General features: G+C 32.4%; 1 protein-coding gene across 1 annotated transcript in view; it reads right to left on the bottom strand.

Annotated features, from left to right (window-relative positions):
* The window catches only part of MTBP (MDM2 binding protein), a 72195-nt gene that overhangs the window by 50983 nt on the left and 3036 nt on the right, over window positions 1-18176 (bottom strand). Inside the window, exons 3-11 of the mRNA XM_065895465.1 lie at window positions 17012-17085; window positions 16765-16916; window positions 15066-15124; window positions 13330-13474; window positions 12189-12306; window positions 10185-10319; window positions 8058-8152; window positions 7156-7228; window positions 2783-2900 (exon numbers count right to left, since the gene is read on the bottom strand). Of these exons, the coding sequence (XP_065751537.1) occupies window positions 2783-2900; window positions 7156-7228; window positions 8058-8152; window positions 10185-10319; window positions 12189-12306; window positions 13330-13474; window positions 15066-15124; window positions 16765-16916; window positions 17012-17085 (969 nt within the window). The remainder of the gene's footprint in view (window positions 1-2782; window positions 2901-7155; window positions 7229-8057; window positions 8153-10184; window positions 10320-12188; window positions 12307-13329; window positions 13475-15065; window positions 15125-16764; window positions 16917-17011; window positions 17086-18176) is intronic.

Here is an 18176-nt window from a genome sequence, read left to right as displayed (position 1 = left end):
CTTACACTAGCTAAAACTTGACTACTCTTTACAAAAGAAGTTCTGTCAATGGGATAAATAATTTCCCCTACAGAAAGGGTTATGGGTAAAATAGAACTTAATAATCAACTGTTCAATTTGATTGTTTCTACTTCTGAGATAAAAAAAAAAAAAGATTGTAAAGTGTCAGCTTAATCAGCCCTTAATGATATAGCCTAATCAACAACTTGGCTTCAAAGATGGTCATGTGATATATGTCTAATTATTATTCAGAAGTTACTAATACTAATCCCCAAATTTTAAGAGGTGATAATTTAAAAAAAATCAAATCAAGCCTCATGATAAGGTATTTTCTTAAAGTTGCAATGAAAGTCATGAAAAAAAAAAAACTAAGAGTAAATTCTAAATCAATAAATTATCTTAGAAAAAGTTACAAAAAGAAAAATAAATAAAGGGTTGTCCAGAATACACTCAAGTTTAGTTAAGAGATGTTACTATTCATGTTAATAAGTTGTAAACCTATGTAATATTGAGAAATGGATATTATCCTGTGATTTCACGTAGTATAGTGAAACTGACTCTACTGCCACCCAGTAAGTCTACTTCTGATTTTGTTTTAGCATCTGCCAAAATCACCAGGTATACACTTATTCCCTGTGAGCTGAGAAGGGTTAAAGCCACATTTCTGCACGAATTAGTACGGTGCAATAAACTACATTAACTATGTCTCTTCCTCCAGGAAGCCTTCCTGAATTCTTAAGGCTACGTTAAGTCATACACTCTGAAAGTATCCTCCACTTCACTTTCACCCTGATGGATAAAGAGATTTATAATGATTTTTCAAAGTGCCTTCTTCACTTGACTATAAACTTTACAAAGAAAAGGACCATGCCTCTAATTCCTCAAGTGTAAGAACCCAGTTTGACTTCCCTTTATTTCCCACACTTTGCACAATACTCTATATTATGCAATAAATGGTATTTTGATATTGATGTTAATGATTATAACTCTTTAGGGTCTTCCAACTACCATTTACTAAACCCATTTTCTAACTTTTCCTCCACTTTACCTTAAATTCAGGTATTTCTAAAGGTCCTATCCTTGGCTCTCTTCTTTAGCCATATTGTCTATGTGTTTTTTCCCAACCACTCCTGTTTCCACTATCACCTTTATACACCCGCGGTGGACTTTTACAATGGGGGCTTCCCAGTATTCAGACCCTTGTATAGTCACCTCCCTCTTGAATCTGGCCCATTCTTGTGAGTAGCTTTAAATAAGAATACAGCAGAAGTGACACTTGGCCAGTTTTGGGAATAAGCCTTAAAAAGTCCTTGTCACCTCAATTTGTCTTCATTTTGGAATCTTGAGTAGCCATGTAAAAAATTCCAGCTAACCTGCTCCAGAGATTACAAGAAAAAAGCAAGCGGCAAGGAAAAGGCATTGAGACTACATGGAGAGAGAAAGACAGCTGTCCCTGCATCCCATCTGAGCCCATCCTCCAAACAATCCACAAGTTCAGCACAGCCACATATCAGTGACCACTGGTAAGACTGGCAGAAGAACTGACCAGCTGAACCTAGCTCAAACACAGAAGTATGAGTAAATAAAATGTTTGTTCTTTTAAGCCACTTAGTTTTAGGGTGATTTGCTGTAAAACAGATAAACAAAAGAGCCGGTAAACTAAAAATCTAAATCTCCTGCCCTGACCACTCTCTAGAGATATACATCTAAACTTCAAACACTAACTTTAGATTTCCACATAGATATTATCTACATTTCAAATTCAACACTTGCTAAAATGAATTTTAGTATCTCACCTATTTCCTATAAAGTACTGTGTAAACCGCTGATTTTAAAATTGTATTCCTCAGAATTCTAAGGTTCTAGAGTACTTCTAGAGATTACAATCTGGGTAGATACGTTTCAATTCCAGTTCTTAGTCCCATAATATCATGGGTCACAAAAACTAAGTATAAGCTCAGAATTAAACTAAACAAATCATCATTCAATTAAAACAGAAAACACTGAAACAAAGTACGAAGGAACACACTTTAGCTATGTGACTTTGGACAAGTAACTAACATTTTGACCTGCAATTACTTAATGAAGTATTAGAGATTGGATTTAAATAATCTGATTTTATAATAGAAATTAATGACATCTTGAATGTAATAGATTATTAGAGAGGCAACACAGTGCAGGGGTTAAGAGCAGAGTGCCTGGGTTCAAATCCTTGGAGATGTTAGAGCTATTAATTGGCAGAATCTTGGTTCACATCCTGTTTCTGCCAGTTAATAGCTCTGTAACTTCTCCAAGTCCCAATTTCCTCATCTGTTAAATGTTTATAAGGTTATTTTAAGTTTATAACTTTATTATAAAAATTAAATGAATCAAGATTTCTAAAGTACTTAGAATACTGCATAGCATATAAAAGGCTGTTAAATAAATTCTACAGAAAATTGTAATCACAAGTTTGTTTTTTTAATATACCATATAATAAATTAATCTATTTCCATAAATTTTATTCCTGAAATGTCTCTAAGAAGCCCATGTTTAATATAATTAACTATCTAATTAACCAAAATTTCTGCCTTTAGAACACTGATATTTTATGAATGAATAACGTTGCATATACTTTCTGTTGCAGTAGGTTGTTAGATAAGAAAAACATCTTAAAATGATACGGGTCCTCTTAATCAGTAGTAATAATATATTTTCTCATAAAGAAATGTTATCTCCATTTCAAAGTTGATAAATACATTATTTATGTGGCACCATTAAAACTTAAAAATTTACTACTTACCACTGATTGTCTTAGGCTTTCTAGCTATATATTCCTTCCATTTTCTTGAACTGAGCTGGCTGGGAGGAGGAGTAAGTATGCTACTAATGGTACATGGCAATACAAAAAGAGCACCAACCTGGATAAAACAGAACATATTTTTAGTGACTGCACAATGAAATCAACTCTAAAATAGCGTCATCTGACAATTTTCCACTCATATTTCACCTACATAACACGTATTTAGTCACATTCTTTCCCAAGAATTCCACTATAAAAACTAAAAAAAGAAAAACACAAGAACACTGCCCTACCTCCACCAAAAAAAAAAAAAAAGCCAGAAAACAGAGAAAGGATTCAAAGTTACAGGTATCCGTTTTACTTCCACTGAGTCATGTATCTCTGAAAACCGTATTCACAATGTTTAAATTTAGGTTGTGGGTATAATTTCTTCGTATATCTGCAAATCAATGAGAGGTCACGAATTCTATCCTCAAAAGATTTTGTCATACCGAGTTATAATTTTATAAACTTTTGACTGGATGGATTATTGGTCTGGCTTCAAAATTAGAATCTAAAGGCAATTTCAAAACTTTTGTTGCTAGATATCAGAGATTTAATGCCAGTAGGTACAAAATTTAGAGAAACCATGAATCATATGACAGAAAACATACAGCAGCTTCTAACTGATTGATGAGCAAACTCAACTTATTCATCTTTGTATTCCCAGTGCTGGGCACACAGATGTTTGTTAAATATTTGTCCCCCCAAACCCACCATAATATATAAATGTAAGCTACAAAATCAGCACATCCCAATACATACATTTTTTTTTTTTACTTTTGCGGAAATTTAGGCAAGGCATTTGCTATCACTCTCAAATCTAATGCAAAATCACTTTTAACTGTCCTATGTAGATAGAAGGGTTACATGAGATATGTGACACAAAGTTAATTAATACTTTTAGTTGCTATTTATTATTTTTACTTACGTATTCTTAACTAACGAATATGAAAATAAGTTTATCGGGAGTAAAACAAGGAAGGTAAAATTAAATATGCTTATTTTTGTTGATTATTATAGCCATAACCTTTTAATTTTAAGTCAAATGTATTTTACATAGTCAAGCATTAGACATTAAAAATAAAAATATTTAGGAATGGAAAATAATCATTAACTATAAAAGATATATATTTAATTTCCTAAACACTAAGTCCTAGTCCTTCCTTCTTGCTTAAGACTTCTTAGACCAAAATGCATAACAAAACTGTCTGGCCCAAAGGGTGACAAAGCTGTAATGTGAGTATGCCAGATCAGGGCCCAATTATAGCTTAACAATTATAAAACTGTTACAATTATAGTTACAGCTTAACAATGTAAAGATACTAAATGCAGTTCATTGCATAATTTATAGCCTGACATAAATGTGTCCTGACCCATCAGCAAAGGAAGTGACCACATTTCTGAGACAGCCTATTTTTGATTAAACATTTGCTACAAATATGAAAATAAACTTTTCTAAATCCCATAAGCTATAATTCCCTACAAAATAAATTTATGTCAATAGTTTACACTACATTCACAACAAACTTGGATTCTGATAACTTGTTCTCACTCATACACTAATCATTAGATATACTTTGAGAGACTTAAGGATGATCCTTTTATGTTAACATTCTATTCCAAAATTTAACAGCCAAATAACATTTCAAACCCAAGTTTCAAAACTTTGATTCAATCTTTTCAGTAGGCAAACCCCCAAACAAGCAGGCACTATGGCAATCATGTTTTTAGCCTTATAAATTCTCCTCTTTAATAAAAATATTCCCTGTCCATGTGATTAATAGACATCATGATTCCCTAACAACTCTATCTTGCCTTTTCTAATCTAATAAAATAAGTTTTCCTCTAAAAGCCTTTTATTTTTATTCTGAGGCTAATCAAACATCTTTTTTAAGCTCAAAAGTTGACTTAGGATCACATAAAGCACTAGAATTTAAGCACTTTGATAGCTTCCCAAGGAGGGAACTTGTCCACTTTATTCTCTCCAGTATTCTCTCCAGTTGCAACAAGCAACTGGCAGGCAGTCCAAAAAGAAAAAAGAAAAGTTGAATAAATAAATGAAAACCATGTTATAAAGCACTGAGATTATTTCAAGGAATGACTGTGGAATTCAATTTTTTTTTTCAAAAATGTAAAAGACTAACTATGACACAGTGTAAAAGGACGGTGAACTGCTTCACATTTAGAGATTTAGCCAAATTACATAATGTATGTTTCTAAAAGTTATCCCTTTGCTGAATTAAAGTTGGAACATATATTTAAAGTTCTATTTATTTGTCCCCGACTGATAAAGTGTAGTCCAATATTTCAGTCATTGTCCAAGAAGCAATAAAAATGACAATCTAATACAACAAATTTAAAATAAAACAATTGAAAATACTATATTAATAGATATCAATAGTTTAGCTTTCTTCTAGGATTAGAGTTGCCTATCTTCAATATCTAGATGGGTTAAGAATTATTTTATACCCAAGTTAAATTATAGGTATATGTCTGAATTTGACTTGAAACATTACCTATAAAACTAATTCCTAAAAATTTCATCATAACTTCAAAATATCTAGAGGATATCTAGTGCTTTATAAATTTCAGGAAAATGTTTCACTTAAGTGTGTCTATCATTTGGGCCACATAAACTTCAAAGAGAAGAATTAGATAGCAACCATCATTTGTACCATACTGTACAGTTTATAAAATATATTCCAATTTGGTTTTCATTACAACTTTTTGAAATAGGCAAAACAGGAATTATTATTTCCAGTTCACAATTTAAAAAGCTATAAACCAGTGAGTGGCAGAGCTAGGACTTAAATCAAAGTTTTCTAAAGTACATGTTCTTTTACTTGAGACTTTCTACTATATCATATTCCCTCCCTCCCTTATTTGATAATATAGGTGAGATGATTAATGATACATGACATTCTCATTTCCTGGATAGGGTTACATAGTGAACTATTTAGCTACTTGGGTTAAAATATGAACAGAGTTGTTTGTTTGTTTTTATTCTTAGTGCTTTTTCTTTTTCTGTTTTTTTTTTTTAACTATACCACTTCACAAGACTTCTGTGTGCAAATTTCTGTAGAGATGTACGATCTTATTAGCCTGTTTAAAGTACACCCTCCACCCTACTACCCTATCTCAGCCTGCTTATTTTCTTCATAGCTCTTATTTTCTATTTTTCCTACCAAAATGTAAGTTCCATGAGGGCAGAGTCTTCATCTGTACAATCCATCATTGGAGCCCTAATATCTAATACAATGCATAAAGTAGAACTAATGTTGAATAAACAAAAAAAGAAATTTTAAATTTCAAAATGTAGCACATTGGGTACTTCAGAGGTGAAAAAACAGGCTAACATTATCTTCAGACTGTTCCTTTAAAGGCCATTTCATCAAATAAATACTCTGATACACTGCTGCAAGTCAAAATTTTGAGGCTGCAAGTCAAAATTTTAAGTTATTATATAGCCAAGCATCTTAAGGCCAAAATCATATTTCCTTTACTACATCAATTTTCTAAGGGAACTATAACCCAGATTTGATTAATAGTGCCATGGGGAAACCATAATTATAACAATCATTTTTCTCCCTGCAGAACTATTTGATAATAGAGTACTTGTTAAAATAATAAGAAAATGTTATGTAAATATTGCCAATGAACATTTTGTGCATTAAAAATTGTTTTCATAGAAACAAGGTAGTTGAGCAAATAACCAGAAAGAAAATTTTAGTTTTTCCTATTGAAAACTGTACTTGACTTTATGAGTCCACTTAAAATTCTTTATGTTGTAGTTAAAACAATTTTTAAATATACCAATTCTACAATATCATTATATATGTTTTATATATATATATATATAAACTAATGAAATAGCTGAAAATCTTCTAAACATCACCAAAATTAAAAAAGAACTGAAAACTTACAAATGATAATTTAGTGAGGTTTTAGACATTTTTCTCACCTCCACCTACCCATCCTACCATGAAAAAGATAATGCAAGCATATACATATCTTGCCACAGAACTGAAATCAGATGTGAAAGGGGTAGGTTAACAATAATCTAATGTGTTCTAAAAGAATTATCAGTCATGAAGCTTATTTTTGAAAAGCTCTTGTAAAAAAAAAAAATCACTTCATGTCTGCAGAAGACTTTGGGGTTATTATGAAAAGTCCAAAGTATCTTAACATGAATTAGGACCAAAACCTTATGTTAAGTTAAAGAAACTAAATCATCACACAGAAACAGATTTAAAAAAATACATTCCCTTTTCTCACACATCTGTAAATGTTAAGTTAAAAACACAACAAAAACAAAAAAACATCCTCTATACCTTGCCACACAGGGAAGAAATCTGCTCCAACAGCAACTTGGAATTCTGTTTGGTATTGTTTTTTGTCAGTCCTCTGCACTAAGGAGTTAAAGAAATGATGAAATGGTAATTGTCAAATAATTCAACTCCCTAAAATAAGTTTGATTCTCCAATTCACAAGGTGCTTAAATTCACTGATCAAAATTTTTATCTGTGGGAACTCACAATTACTCCTTTCCAAGGACAATAATTTTCCTGATTCTGAAAATACATCAAGAAATAGTGATACTATAAATAGCATTACTCTAAACTATTAGAACCAGAGATTTGTACAAACTGGAGCTTCTGAATAAAAATTCAAGAACACTGTACTAGGGTTTCATTTCTGGCCAACAACAAATTCTTTTTATATAAAATATTGTTCTTAGATCTGTTCCTAAAACTTCTTAGATATATTTTCTTAAAAAAGAGTTTAAAATATGTTGGATATTTACAGACATATGTGATAGCATTCTTATTTACTTAAGTATTTAAAAAGATACAGTGGACTGGCACTTGTATCTATCCTGCCAATGGCAAGAGAAACATCTGAACATTCCAATAGTACATAAATTATTTTGTTTTTTTTTCACAGATCCCTAACATTTCTCCCTCTTACCTACCCCATAAGCAATGAGTAATAATTTCAGGAAGTCTTCTGCCTATTCTAGAGGCATAAATATCGTGCCTGAAGCAGTATTCTTTTTTTGCAAGTTGTAGAATTTCTCTTAAAGCAACGGCAATGAAAAGTATACTGATATTATAAAAAAGAAAAACAACAACAAAAGTATGGGCAAATATTTAAATGTGGTGGTACCAGGAAACAGTCTTACTTGACACAGAAAAATTGTGATCTATAATGAACATGTAAATGAAAAGGATACAACTCAAATTCAATGTCTGACATATAGCAGGAAGGTAGGTCTGATAATTTTATCATCTGCACAAATTCTAAAGCAGGGCCATAATAATGAAAAACCTAAAAAAGAAATTAAAATTATATAAGACTTTAAATACTATAAGTAAAATGAAAGTGAACAAATTAGTGTTCAGGGTTTAAATCTTTAAAATGGGTCTTAAAAAGCACGTATTTACATATTATGCAAGGCAAACACTTAATTCTCTATCAAAGATAAGAATTTCTTCCATATCAATTCTACCTTTCCGAGTGGAGAGATACGGAGATTTCTTACTAACTGGAAAGAGTTTTAACAGGAGGAAAATGAGTATAGAAAGAGGCAAGCAACAAAGGACAAGAGTTCTCAACTTTTCCTGTTTATCTCTAAGAAGACAGACAGATAAGCCAGGAGGCTAGGATGTTGAAGAGGGTCTGCGAAACTGAGAAAGAGAAAGAAAAGACACTCCAGGATGAACTTTGGTATGCTGAGATAAAAAAAAAAACAAAAAACAAAACAAAGTCCTTGGAGGAAATACTAAAGTAATTAAAGAGAGAACTAGTAAAACAAGAATACACATTAACAAAGAAAGCTCCACTCAGAGAAATAAAATTCAGTATTTCTTTGGATAGAGTCTAAAACTAAACTAAGAGTGAGCTAGTGAAGAAGGTAATTCAAGAGTTGGGGCTAGAGTGCTTCACAAGAAGGGCAAAGAAAAGCAAACACATCTTCAAACACACAAAGTTTTAAACTTGCAGAAAGCTGAGTAATTTCATCATATATGATTATGTGTATGTATGTGTATGTACACATAAATACACAACACACCTAGTGTGTATTTATATATATGTATGCATGTATTTGTTTATGCATAGAGAGAGAGGCTTACATTTATTTAAGACGTTGAACCCTAAATTTCTCTCAATAGCAGCAAAAATCAGACACATTATTCATACTCGAATGGTGTACTACCAAAGAAGAAAAGTTGAGGTCATCAATCTTATGATTATAATCTTTAGAAAAGAATTTAATATTCCTGTGAAAGATGGTCATGGTAAGTTACTTAAAGTAAGTAACTCTGAACTATTGGGAAATGTGTCAACATCAGAAATATGTCTTTGTACCACCCTTTGATCAGAAAATATTACCCATCAATCTGACATCCTTGCAACTTTATGACCACTATGTTTTGCGCATTCTTGAAATGCATCCTTCAAAGTGAATTTCTAAAGTGCTTCTATATAAATACTTCTTCTTATATTATTTGTCCAATGTGAAAAAAAAAAAGCGAAACAAACCCCTTTTAATTATTATACTTTATAATTACTTGCATTTTAAGAATAAATCTATGGAGACATGGGACAAGAATCAATACCTCTTAAACTGTAAATGAAGCAAATGTCAGGTACTATATCAGATGCTAATCTCTTACTTCATTTAACCCTCATAATTTTGTAAGATAAGTGTTTATTACTATCTCCATTTCATAAATGAATTAATCAATCTACCCAAGGTGACAATACCTCATAGGTGACAAAGTCAGGTTTCAAACCCAGGTCTACCTAACATCAAAGCCTGTTCTCTTTCCACTGTATCATACTCCCTTCAAACTGAGTCTTAGAAAGGTCACATGGTAAAGTTCAAATCAAAAGTGGTTTCAGGTCCTTCCCTGGTGGCGTAGTGGTTGAGAGTCCGCCTGCCGATGCAGGGGACACGGGTTCGTGCCCCGGTCCGGGAAGATCCCACATGCCGCGGAGCGGCTGGGCCCGTGAGCCATGGCCGCTGAGCCTGCGCGTCCGGAGCCTGTGCTCCGCAACGGGAGAGGCCACGACAGTGAGAGGCCCGCATACCGCAAAAAAAAAAAGTGGTTTCAGGCCTATACTGATCTAAAGTTAGGATCGTTCCATTTTGAAAACAATTTAAAACAATGATAGTTTTGCCAACATTCAACACTGATAATACAGTATAATCTAAGCACTTAATTATAATTATAGTAAAAGTTATGCAAGCGAGCACACTTAAGCACGTATATTAGTAATGTTAATTGAAGATTCAAACATATCTTATCAAATATTCATGAATAGATGATGGCAAAAACAATTAAACATAGATTACCTTTGGCAAAATACTCTTATCTTTTGATGGTATTATCTTTTTGTCAAGAAAGCAAGTTTTTAAATTAGACGTACTAAAATTCTTAGGTGTGACTCCCTTTAAACAAAATTCAGGAAAACTAATTTCGCATCCAAACTGAAAAGAAACGAAGAGAACACAGTTACAGGCGTCATGAATTAAGTTACAAAGATTAATACATCTTATCGCAATATAAAAGTTGAGAGGAAAACCATATGTAAATTTATTTTTGATCCTCAGTTCAAAATGCAGTTCTTCCATTTATGTACATATCATTCGTATTTCAACTTTCACATAAATTTTTCATGAAAAGCTCTCCTTGGCCTTTCACTAGCCCACAAGAGGATACTAAGCACATTCTCCGCAACCAGAGAACAAAGCAAACCCCTTTCCATATAGTTGTTCAGTACCTGCTTCCTACTGTCTTAAGTTCTGCAAAAATAGAACTTGCTTGTCTCATTCACCACTAGATCCTTAGTGCCTCACACATAGTTTGCTTTCAATATAAGTTGTTGATAAAAAGATCAATTCCTGCAGAAGTAGTAATAATAGGGGTACTAACAGTAACGGTAATGACAATGATAGGTAACACTTACTGAATGGTTACTTTGTGCTTTAAATAATTTAAACCTCATAAAAATCTGAGTTAGGAACTACTATTACACCTATCTTACAGATAAAGATAACTGTGGCACCAAGAGCCTAAATATTATCTAACATTTCACACAAAACTAGCAAGAAACAGAATTAGGATTTGAAAGCAGGCAATCTAACTCTAGAATCTATGTCCTTAATCACTATAATGCCCCTAGGCTAAAAGCTATTCTCCACCAAAAAAAGTGATTTCAAGTTTTAAATGCAGCCTGGGGAGATATAGACACTTAATTTCTTATCCATAAAAGAATAAAAGAATCACAGAACCCTGCCATTATCTGTCTGTATGTAAACATGCAATTTCAAAAAATGTATACAAAAGTAATTCTCCTAGCTAATTGTATCCTGCATTCTTCTTGTAGGCTATATGACTTGTTTACACTAAAACCACTTCCAAAGAAGATTTATCTGCAGATTTAACCTCCCCGAGATAAAGAAGAGCTGGCGTGCAAATCAACAAGAAGGGCCCAGCCACGTTAATTCCTGTTGTCTTATTAGAAGTTTTATTCAACTATAATTAAGAGTGAATTGAAAAGGAAAAAATAGTCTAGTAATTAGTACAATAAATCTTTATAGGAACACAACGATCTACTCGTGCTCCCATACTAAACAAACATTAAGAAATTTTCTTTTAGTTTTGCCTATAGACAGAAACACATAAAATACCAGGAACACTGATTTCAACATGGACACAGCTTATAAAAACCACCAAACATATTCATTCACAGTAAGGGATCGCAAAATAGAATTGGAGCCTCATAGAAATTTAACATTAGCGGGGTTCCACTAATCTAATATTCTCATCTTATAGTTGAGAAATCTGGGGTCTAGTAAGGTTAAAAAAAAAATTGTTCAAAATCAGCTGGTTAGCAGAAAGCACTGATCACTTAAGGTGGTATCATAGGTAAGAAAACATGTTCTAAGCAGTTTTCCAGTTTACATATGCAATGAACTAAAGCAGCTTGGATAAACATGAACTCAACTAATGTTAAATTCTGCTTTAAAAGAATGTTACATTCTAGAACTGCAGTGCCCAAAACAATCACAGTCACTATTTAAATTTAAATTAATTAAAGTAAAATATAGTAAAAGATTCAGTTCTGTGTTGGAAGTAGTCAAGTATAAAGTGCTAGTAGCAACATGAAGTCAGTGGACTACTGTATAAGGATAAATTTGGAACATTTCCATTAATGAAGAAAGTTCTATTTAGATAGTGCTTTTCTAGAACATCTTCATATGGTACCTTTTCATTAGGATTCATTTAAACTATCTGTGTTGTAAATAAGGTCGAAAGGCCTGCTTTGCAAACTGTGATAACAGAAATCCACTTACCTTCCTTTCCCATATCTGAATCTTTCCCCTCCATAACTCTTTTGAATCAATAGCATTTATGAGATCTTGTAAAGATACAATATTAGCAGAAAGGTATTCGGCAATTTTCTGACAACTTCTATAAATAAAAGTTTATGATAATTAAATATAGGGTTTTAAATTTGACTTAGATTTAATGGTTGTAGTTAGCTACAAGCCAAACAGGCAAAAATGCAAAGTTTATATTGCTGCTTTTATCTACTAATATTATAGAACATTCATTAAGTCAGTCTCTGAAGAAGTTGCTATCATGTGTTCATTTAATCTCAACATCCCCTTGAATTATGAGTAATTACCCTTAATACTACAGATGAACAGATTTTCCTATTATTATTTATTAGTTTTAACGTCAAATATACACATATGTACACACATATACACAGATTGAATGAATTCTTATCTTCAAAAGGAGAACTGCTCTCCTCAATTGTTCCCACACAGTTCTGTATGGAATTTCATAACAGCACTTATCACAGACTATCATGACTATTTGCATTCCTGTTCCTCCCTGTATTTCAATGAAAAAGATCAAATCTCACTTTCTTATTATCAGTAAATATTGCCGTGCTTGGCATAAAGATAGTGCTCAATAAACAACTGCTGAGTGAAGAAAATCATGAAGTTAACAAATCCAACACTCATTTAAGGATCAAAACTGTAATACACAGTTGATCCTTACTAAAATGTCATAAAACACAACAGTATATATTTATTTCTACATTGCACATAAAACAAAAAACAAATATGACATTATAAATCTGGTGTATCCATGTATCCGTGGTATTTATCACGGTGTTCACTGGACAAGACAAACCTATTTAAAAACACACAATGTGTTTAGAGAACTAATGCTCAATAATAGCTGTAAGAAAGCATCAATAACAGTTACTAAAAACTTAAAACTTCTCAGAAATATAAAGTATGAAATAAGAAAAATGTAGGTTCATCTCAACAGATAAATCTCTAATCACAGTATGACATAAAACTATCTTGTCACATTTTAAAAAATCTTCAAAGGCTGGGTCTATTAAAAACAGGGTAGCAAGTTAATTGTAAAAGCGGACAACACAGATAGTAGTCAAATGTGAACAAAGAAGCTTACGTTTCACAATGATTTCCTGCTATGGTAATTTTTGCTGAATACCATTCCTTCAAATGTTTTAATGCTCCTACAGTAGGCAAACAGTCTCTCAATTTAGGCGGATCTTTGTCAGAAGGCAACAGTATTATATCTATCATTGCTCTACCTAGAAAGAGATAAAGGCATTTTTGTAATTTTTTAAGAACATTTTTATTTTATATAGGAGCACAGTTGATTAACTATAATTTTTTAAAGATGTTAGATCTGAAATGTCTCAAAACAGTACCTTGAACAACTAACTGAATTTTATGTTTATTTAGAAGATGAAGAAGGATTTTAACTTTAATTTCTGAAATTCTTCAAAACAATATACATCTTCAGGAGTTCAAAAGTTTTAAATGTTCACATTTGATTTAAAGCCATGTTACCTTGAAATAGCTAGCATATGCCAGAAAAACAATGAACTATATCATAATTACTTGCCAATTATGTGCCAGTGGTTAATTATACATTGCTCTTGAGATCATCAATGCTATTGTTGTACTGAACAGAGGGAAAAAAACCTGTGCAATTCATTATGTTCTTCTATACTTTTGTTATACAAAAGGGAATGAATTAGTATAAAACTGTAATGTTCAAATAAATTATTTCTCTTTTTATAGAACAATAAAGCACTCAGAAAACTCAATTATACTGACAACATCATTGGTTCCTGAGAAAGAAGGTTAACTTCATGAAACTTTAAATTTTATAAAATGATAAATTTTACTGAAGGACCAGAAAAATCAAAATGAAACAGAAAGCAAATAAAAGTTTGATAATGAAAGTATTCCAATTTGCCAAAATAGCAACTGTACATTCCATATTTTGAAATTCATATAAAAATCTGACATGTTTGTTTATCAATGTATTCAGTTATCTTCCATATAGGATCTTTTATACGAAAATATAATCTTGAAGATAAGGATTAGACTGTGAGCTATAAAGTCCTTTATGATAATCACATATGCTTTACTCATCATTGTATACTCAGCTCCTAGTACAACGCCTGACATATAACAGACGCAACAACTATCTGCCTAATAAATGACCTCCAATAATGAAAATATTCAGAAAAGTATTCAAAAGTATTTGTGGATGCCAAAGCGTACCAAGCTTTAGATGAATCAGCTACTTGATTCACACAAAGGAAGATTAATTTAAGACAAAATACAGTTTTAAGAATAGTATGATGCAGTATTTCATAAAATATGCTTTCTATTATAGGAAAAAAATGGATTGTGTAAAAAAATGCTGAGTCAAGGGCTTCTTTTACTGCATGACTTTCTATTTGATAATATGTATAGTGACTTCACACCATAAAAGTATGTTATCCAAATGATCTAGGTTAAAGAACTTCTTTTTCCAGGATTTGCTCATGGGAGTAGAGTTCTACAGAACATTGTGGAAAACAATGGTATATACAGTGCAAAGCTGCTTCTTCAGTAATAACTGAAGAAGGAAACAGATGAGTAATTTCTTAAGTTCTAATTTTTGTCTAAGTAAATGAAAACAATTAAGAAAATTGTGATGTCTCAACAAGGTACTTTATTAAAGTAGTAGAGTATGTTTTTTAACAACTTCATATAGAAAATTATTTTTCATTTTTCATTTCAAAGTTAGAAGTGAGAACACGAGCATAAAGAATGAAGTTATCACTCATTCACAGAAAGTGTAAGATAAGGTACAAATTATTGAAAGTAGTCATAAAATATTACCAGGAGCAGGAAGTTTGTCTGATAACTGATGCAAATTTTCTGCAGATTCTTCATATAGGCTAAAATAAAACAGTAGGTTAGGAAAAAATATATATACACACATTACATATAATCATAATAGGTAATATTAATTAAATGGATCTATGTGCCATACACTATTAAATACTTAGCATTCAGCATTATCTCATTTGATCCTCATGACAATCCCATGAGGCACTACTATAATACTATTTTTATCCTCACTTTAAATAATTCACCTAAAGTCCACATAAGCTGTAGCTGTGGAAGCTAGGATTACCCTGAGTCCAAGTTCTTAGCCACACCCCCAAAACAAACAAACAGCATTAACAAAAAAGGGGGAAAAAGCCCTCCCTAAATTATATCTAGTATATTAAATATAAATCATAACTAATAGACCATTTTTCTGAACCTTAAAAGTAAGGTATTACTAAGTATTTAATAAAGAAGGCTACTGCTTTTCTCTAAATGGCACATAACAGCCCTGACAGGAAAATACGATACTCTCCTCCAATTCTTTAAAATCTATTCATTTTACCAATATGATGAATTTTTTTTCTCAAGATGGTTTATTATATAACATAAAGGTATTTAAATCCTTTATTACAAACTCACCATTGTCTAAAAAACTTAAGGCGTCTTACGGTAAAGTATAGTTTTCAAGCTCCCTCTTGTGGAAATAATTATTAGGTCACTTACTAGAAATAATCACTTTTATACTTGTCATCTTCTAATAGTGGTGAGAAAACATATGGAATGGTAAGAGCCCTAAGGCTGGAAGGCATCTTAGAAATCATCTAAAAGGATCTCAACACTTTACAGATGAGAAAATAAAGCATCAGAGAAGTTAAGTGACTGGCCCAAGATTATATAATTAGAGACCACTTCTATTAGCCTCTGTTACAATGCCCTTTCTATGGTTCTACAATGTCTCCCTTCATTAATCAGTATAAACAAATATGATTTGAAAACAGGAAAACACAATTTGAAAATCTGCAGCAATTTATAGAAGTATAATATTTGAATATTAAAATAAACAAAGGAGTTTTTTGTAATGAAGTATTACAGAAGACTGAAATGACAAGAATGAATTATGGTTCAGAGATGGTATATTTCATGAAGAAAAAAAATTATCAAAACTCACATCACCTGGATCATCTTATATACTGTACCACAATTCAAAAAACCTAAAAGTGAATTCAATCATCTACATACACCTCAGAAACTATGGATTTTAAAGGTGCCTGAAATGCTGAAGATACATATAAATTGAAGAAATCATATATTTCAGTCTCAAACAGCAAAATGAAAATGATACTGTGGTTTGAATGCCAGTTATTAACCTTAAATAAAGTTTCTATTCAAGCTCTTGAAATATAACATCAGGCAGAAGTTTGCTTCAAGAAAGTGACATATTAATAAAAATATCAATTTTTATGATTCCTGCAATTATGCAAGCTTAAGAAGCTAAACATATTCAGATACCAGCTTGTGCATTTTAAAGAATTTTATTCAAATAAAAGGCCCAAATTGCCTGTCTTCCAAAACAAAGACTTAAAAATTTGAATTATGTAAAATTCCCTCACTATAGCTGCTAACATATCAAATCTTCACTCTCACGGCTAAAATACTATCTAATGTCAAATATTTTAAAGACACGATAGAAAGTACATAAGCATACTCAGCCAAGGATAATGATTCCCTGCTATTACTATCTTCTTCCTCAAAACACTCAACAGCACTCAAACATTCTTCGATATTTCTTTGAAGAACATCTTCAATTTCATCTTTTTCCACACCAAAATGTATCTCTTCCCAGTCAGAACTACAAAACTAATATAGCAAAAGATTGCATTAAATAATGGGTTCATGGAATTATTTATATTAACAAAGACATTCACTAGTGACTATTTTCTTATTTATATTACCTGATAAAATCCACATATTGCCTGCACTGCAAAGAACCACTTCCTGGAACCTGGTATACCGCCTACCAAACAGCCTTGAAAACAAAATCATACTTATTAGAAGAAAGGCATACCACAAATAAGCAGATGTTATAGCATATATACTTAGAGAGTTATGTAATTTTAATATATATATATATATATATATATATATAAAAAATATGGATCTTTAAAAATCTCTGCTAAAAATTCAAACAGGACAAGCTGCCTAAAGAGCAAAATTATTCACTCGCTATGGATACTCTGCTTTAGTTCATCACAATTCAAAATCTACATCATTATATTAATCATCATGTCAAACACTAAAATCTACTCTAAAGATGTTGAAAACTACACCCTCTCGATTACTCTTGAGTAATACAATACCGTGCAAGTCATTTTAAGGAAATGGTTCCCTCCTCAAAGACCATGAAGGTTTGGTTCAGCCTTGCCAAAGAGAGAGGAGTTAAAGAGTAACTTCAGCCTAGAGATAAAGAAGATGCTCTTCTTGGAGGCTGGAATATTACATGAAGATACAAAATTCAGGGTCACCCCGGGGTGTGAATCAAAAGAGCAATGAAGAATTTAGAGCTACAGAAATTGTATTCAAAGGAGGGACAAGGAGAAATGTGATAACTGAGTCGAACTCGTGGAAGCCAAGAATGATGCTAAGTGCCTATTACCAGTTACTGCCAAAATCTCAGAAGACTTTACCTCCTACTTCCTTAAGAAAATAGAAGCCGGGCTTTCCTGCTGGTGCAGTGGTTAAGAATACGCCTGTCAATGCAGGGGACACAGGTTCGAGCCCTGGTCTGGGAAGTTCCCACATGCCGCAGAGCAACTAAGTCCATGCACCACAACTACTGAGCCTGCACTCTAGAGCCCACGAGCCACAGCTACTGAGCCCACGTGCCATAAGCACTGAAGCCCGCGAACTCTAGGGCCCCTGTGCTGCAACCACTGAGCCCACGTGCTGCAACTACTGAAGCCTACGGGCCTAGAGCCCGCGCTCTGCAACAAGAGAAGCCACTGCAATGAGAAGCCCGCGCACGACAACAGAGTAGCCCCTGCTCACCGCAACTAGAGAAAGCGCATGCACAGCAACGAAGACCCAACATAGCCAAAAATAAATAAATTTATTTAAAAA

Source organism: Phocoena phocoena, chromosome 17 (assembly GCF_963924675.1).
Source record: "Phocoena phocoena chromosome 17, mPhoPho1.1, whole genome shotgun sequence".
NCBI lineage: Eukaryota > Metazoa > Chordata > Mammalia > Artiodactyla > Phocoenidae > Phocoena > Phocoena phocoena.
The sequence above is the reverse complement of the archived record's forward strand: the minus strand, read 5'-3'. Positions and strand labels throughout refer to the sequence as shown.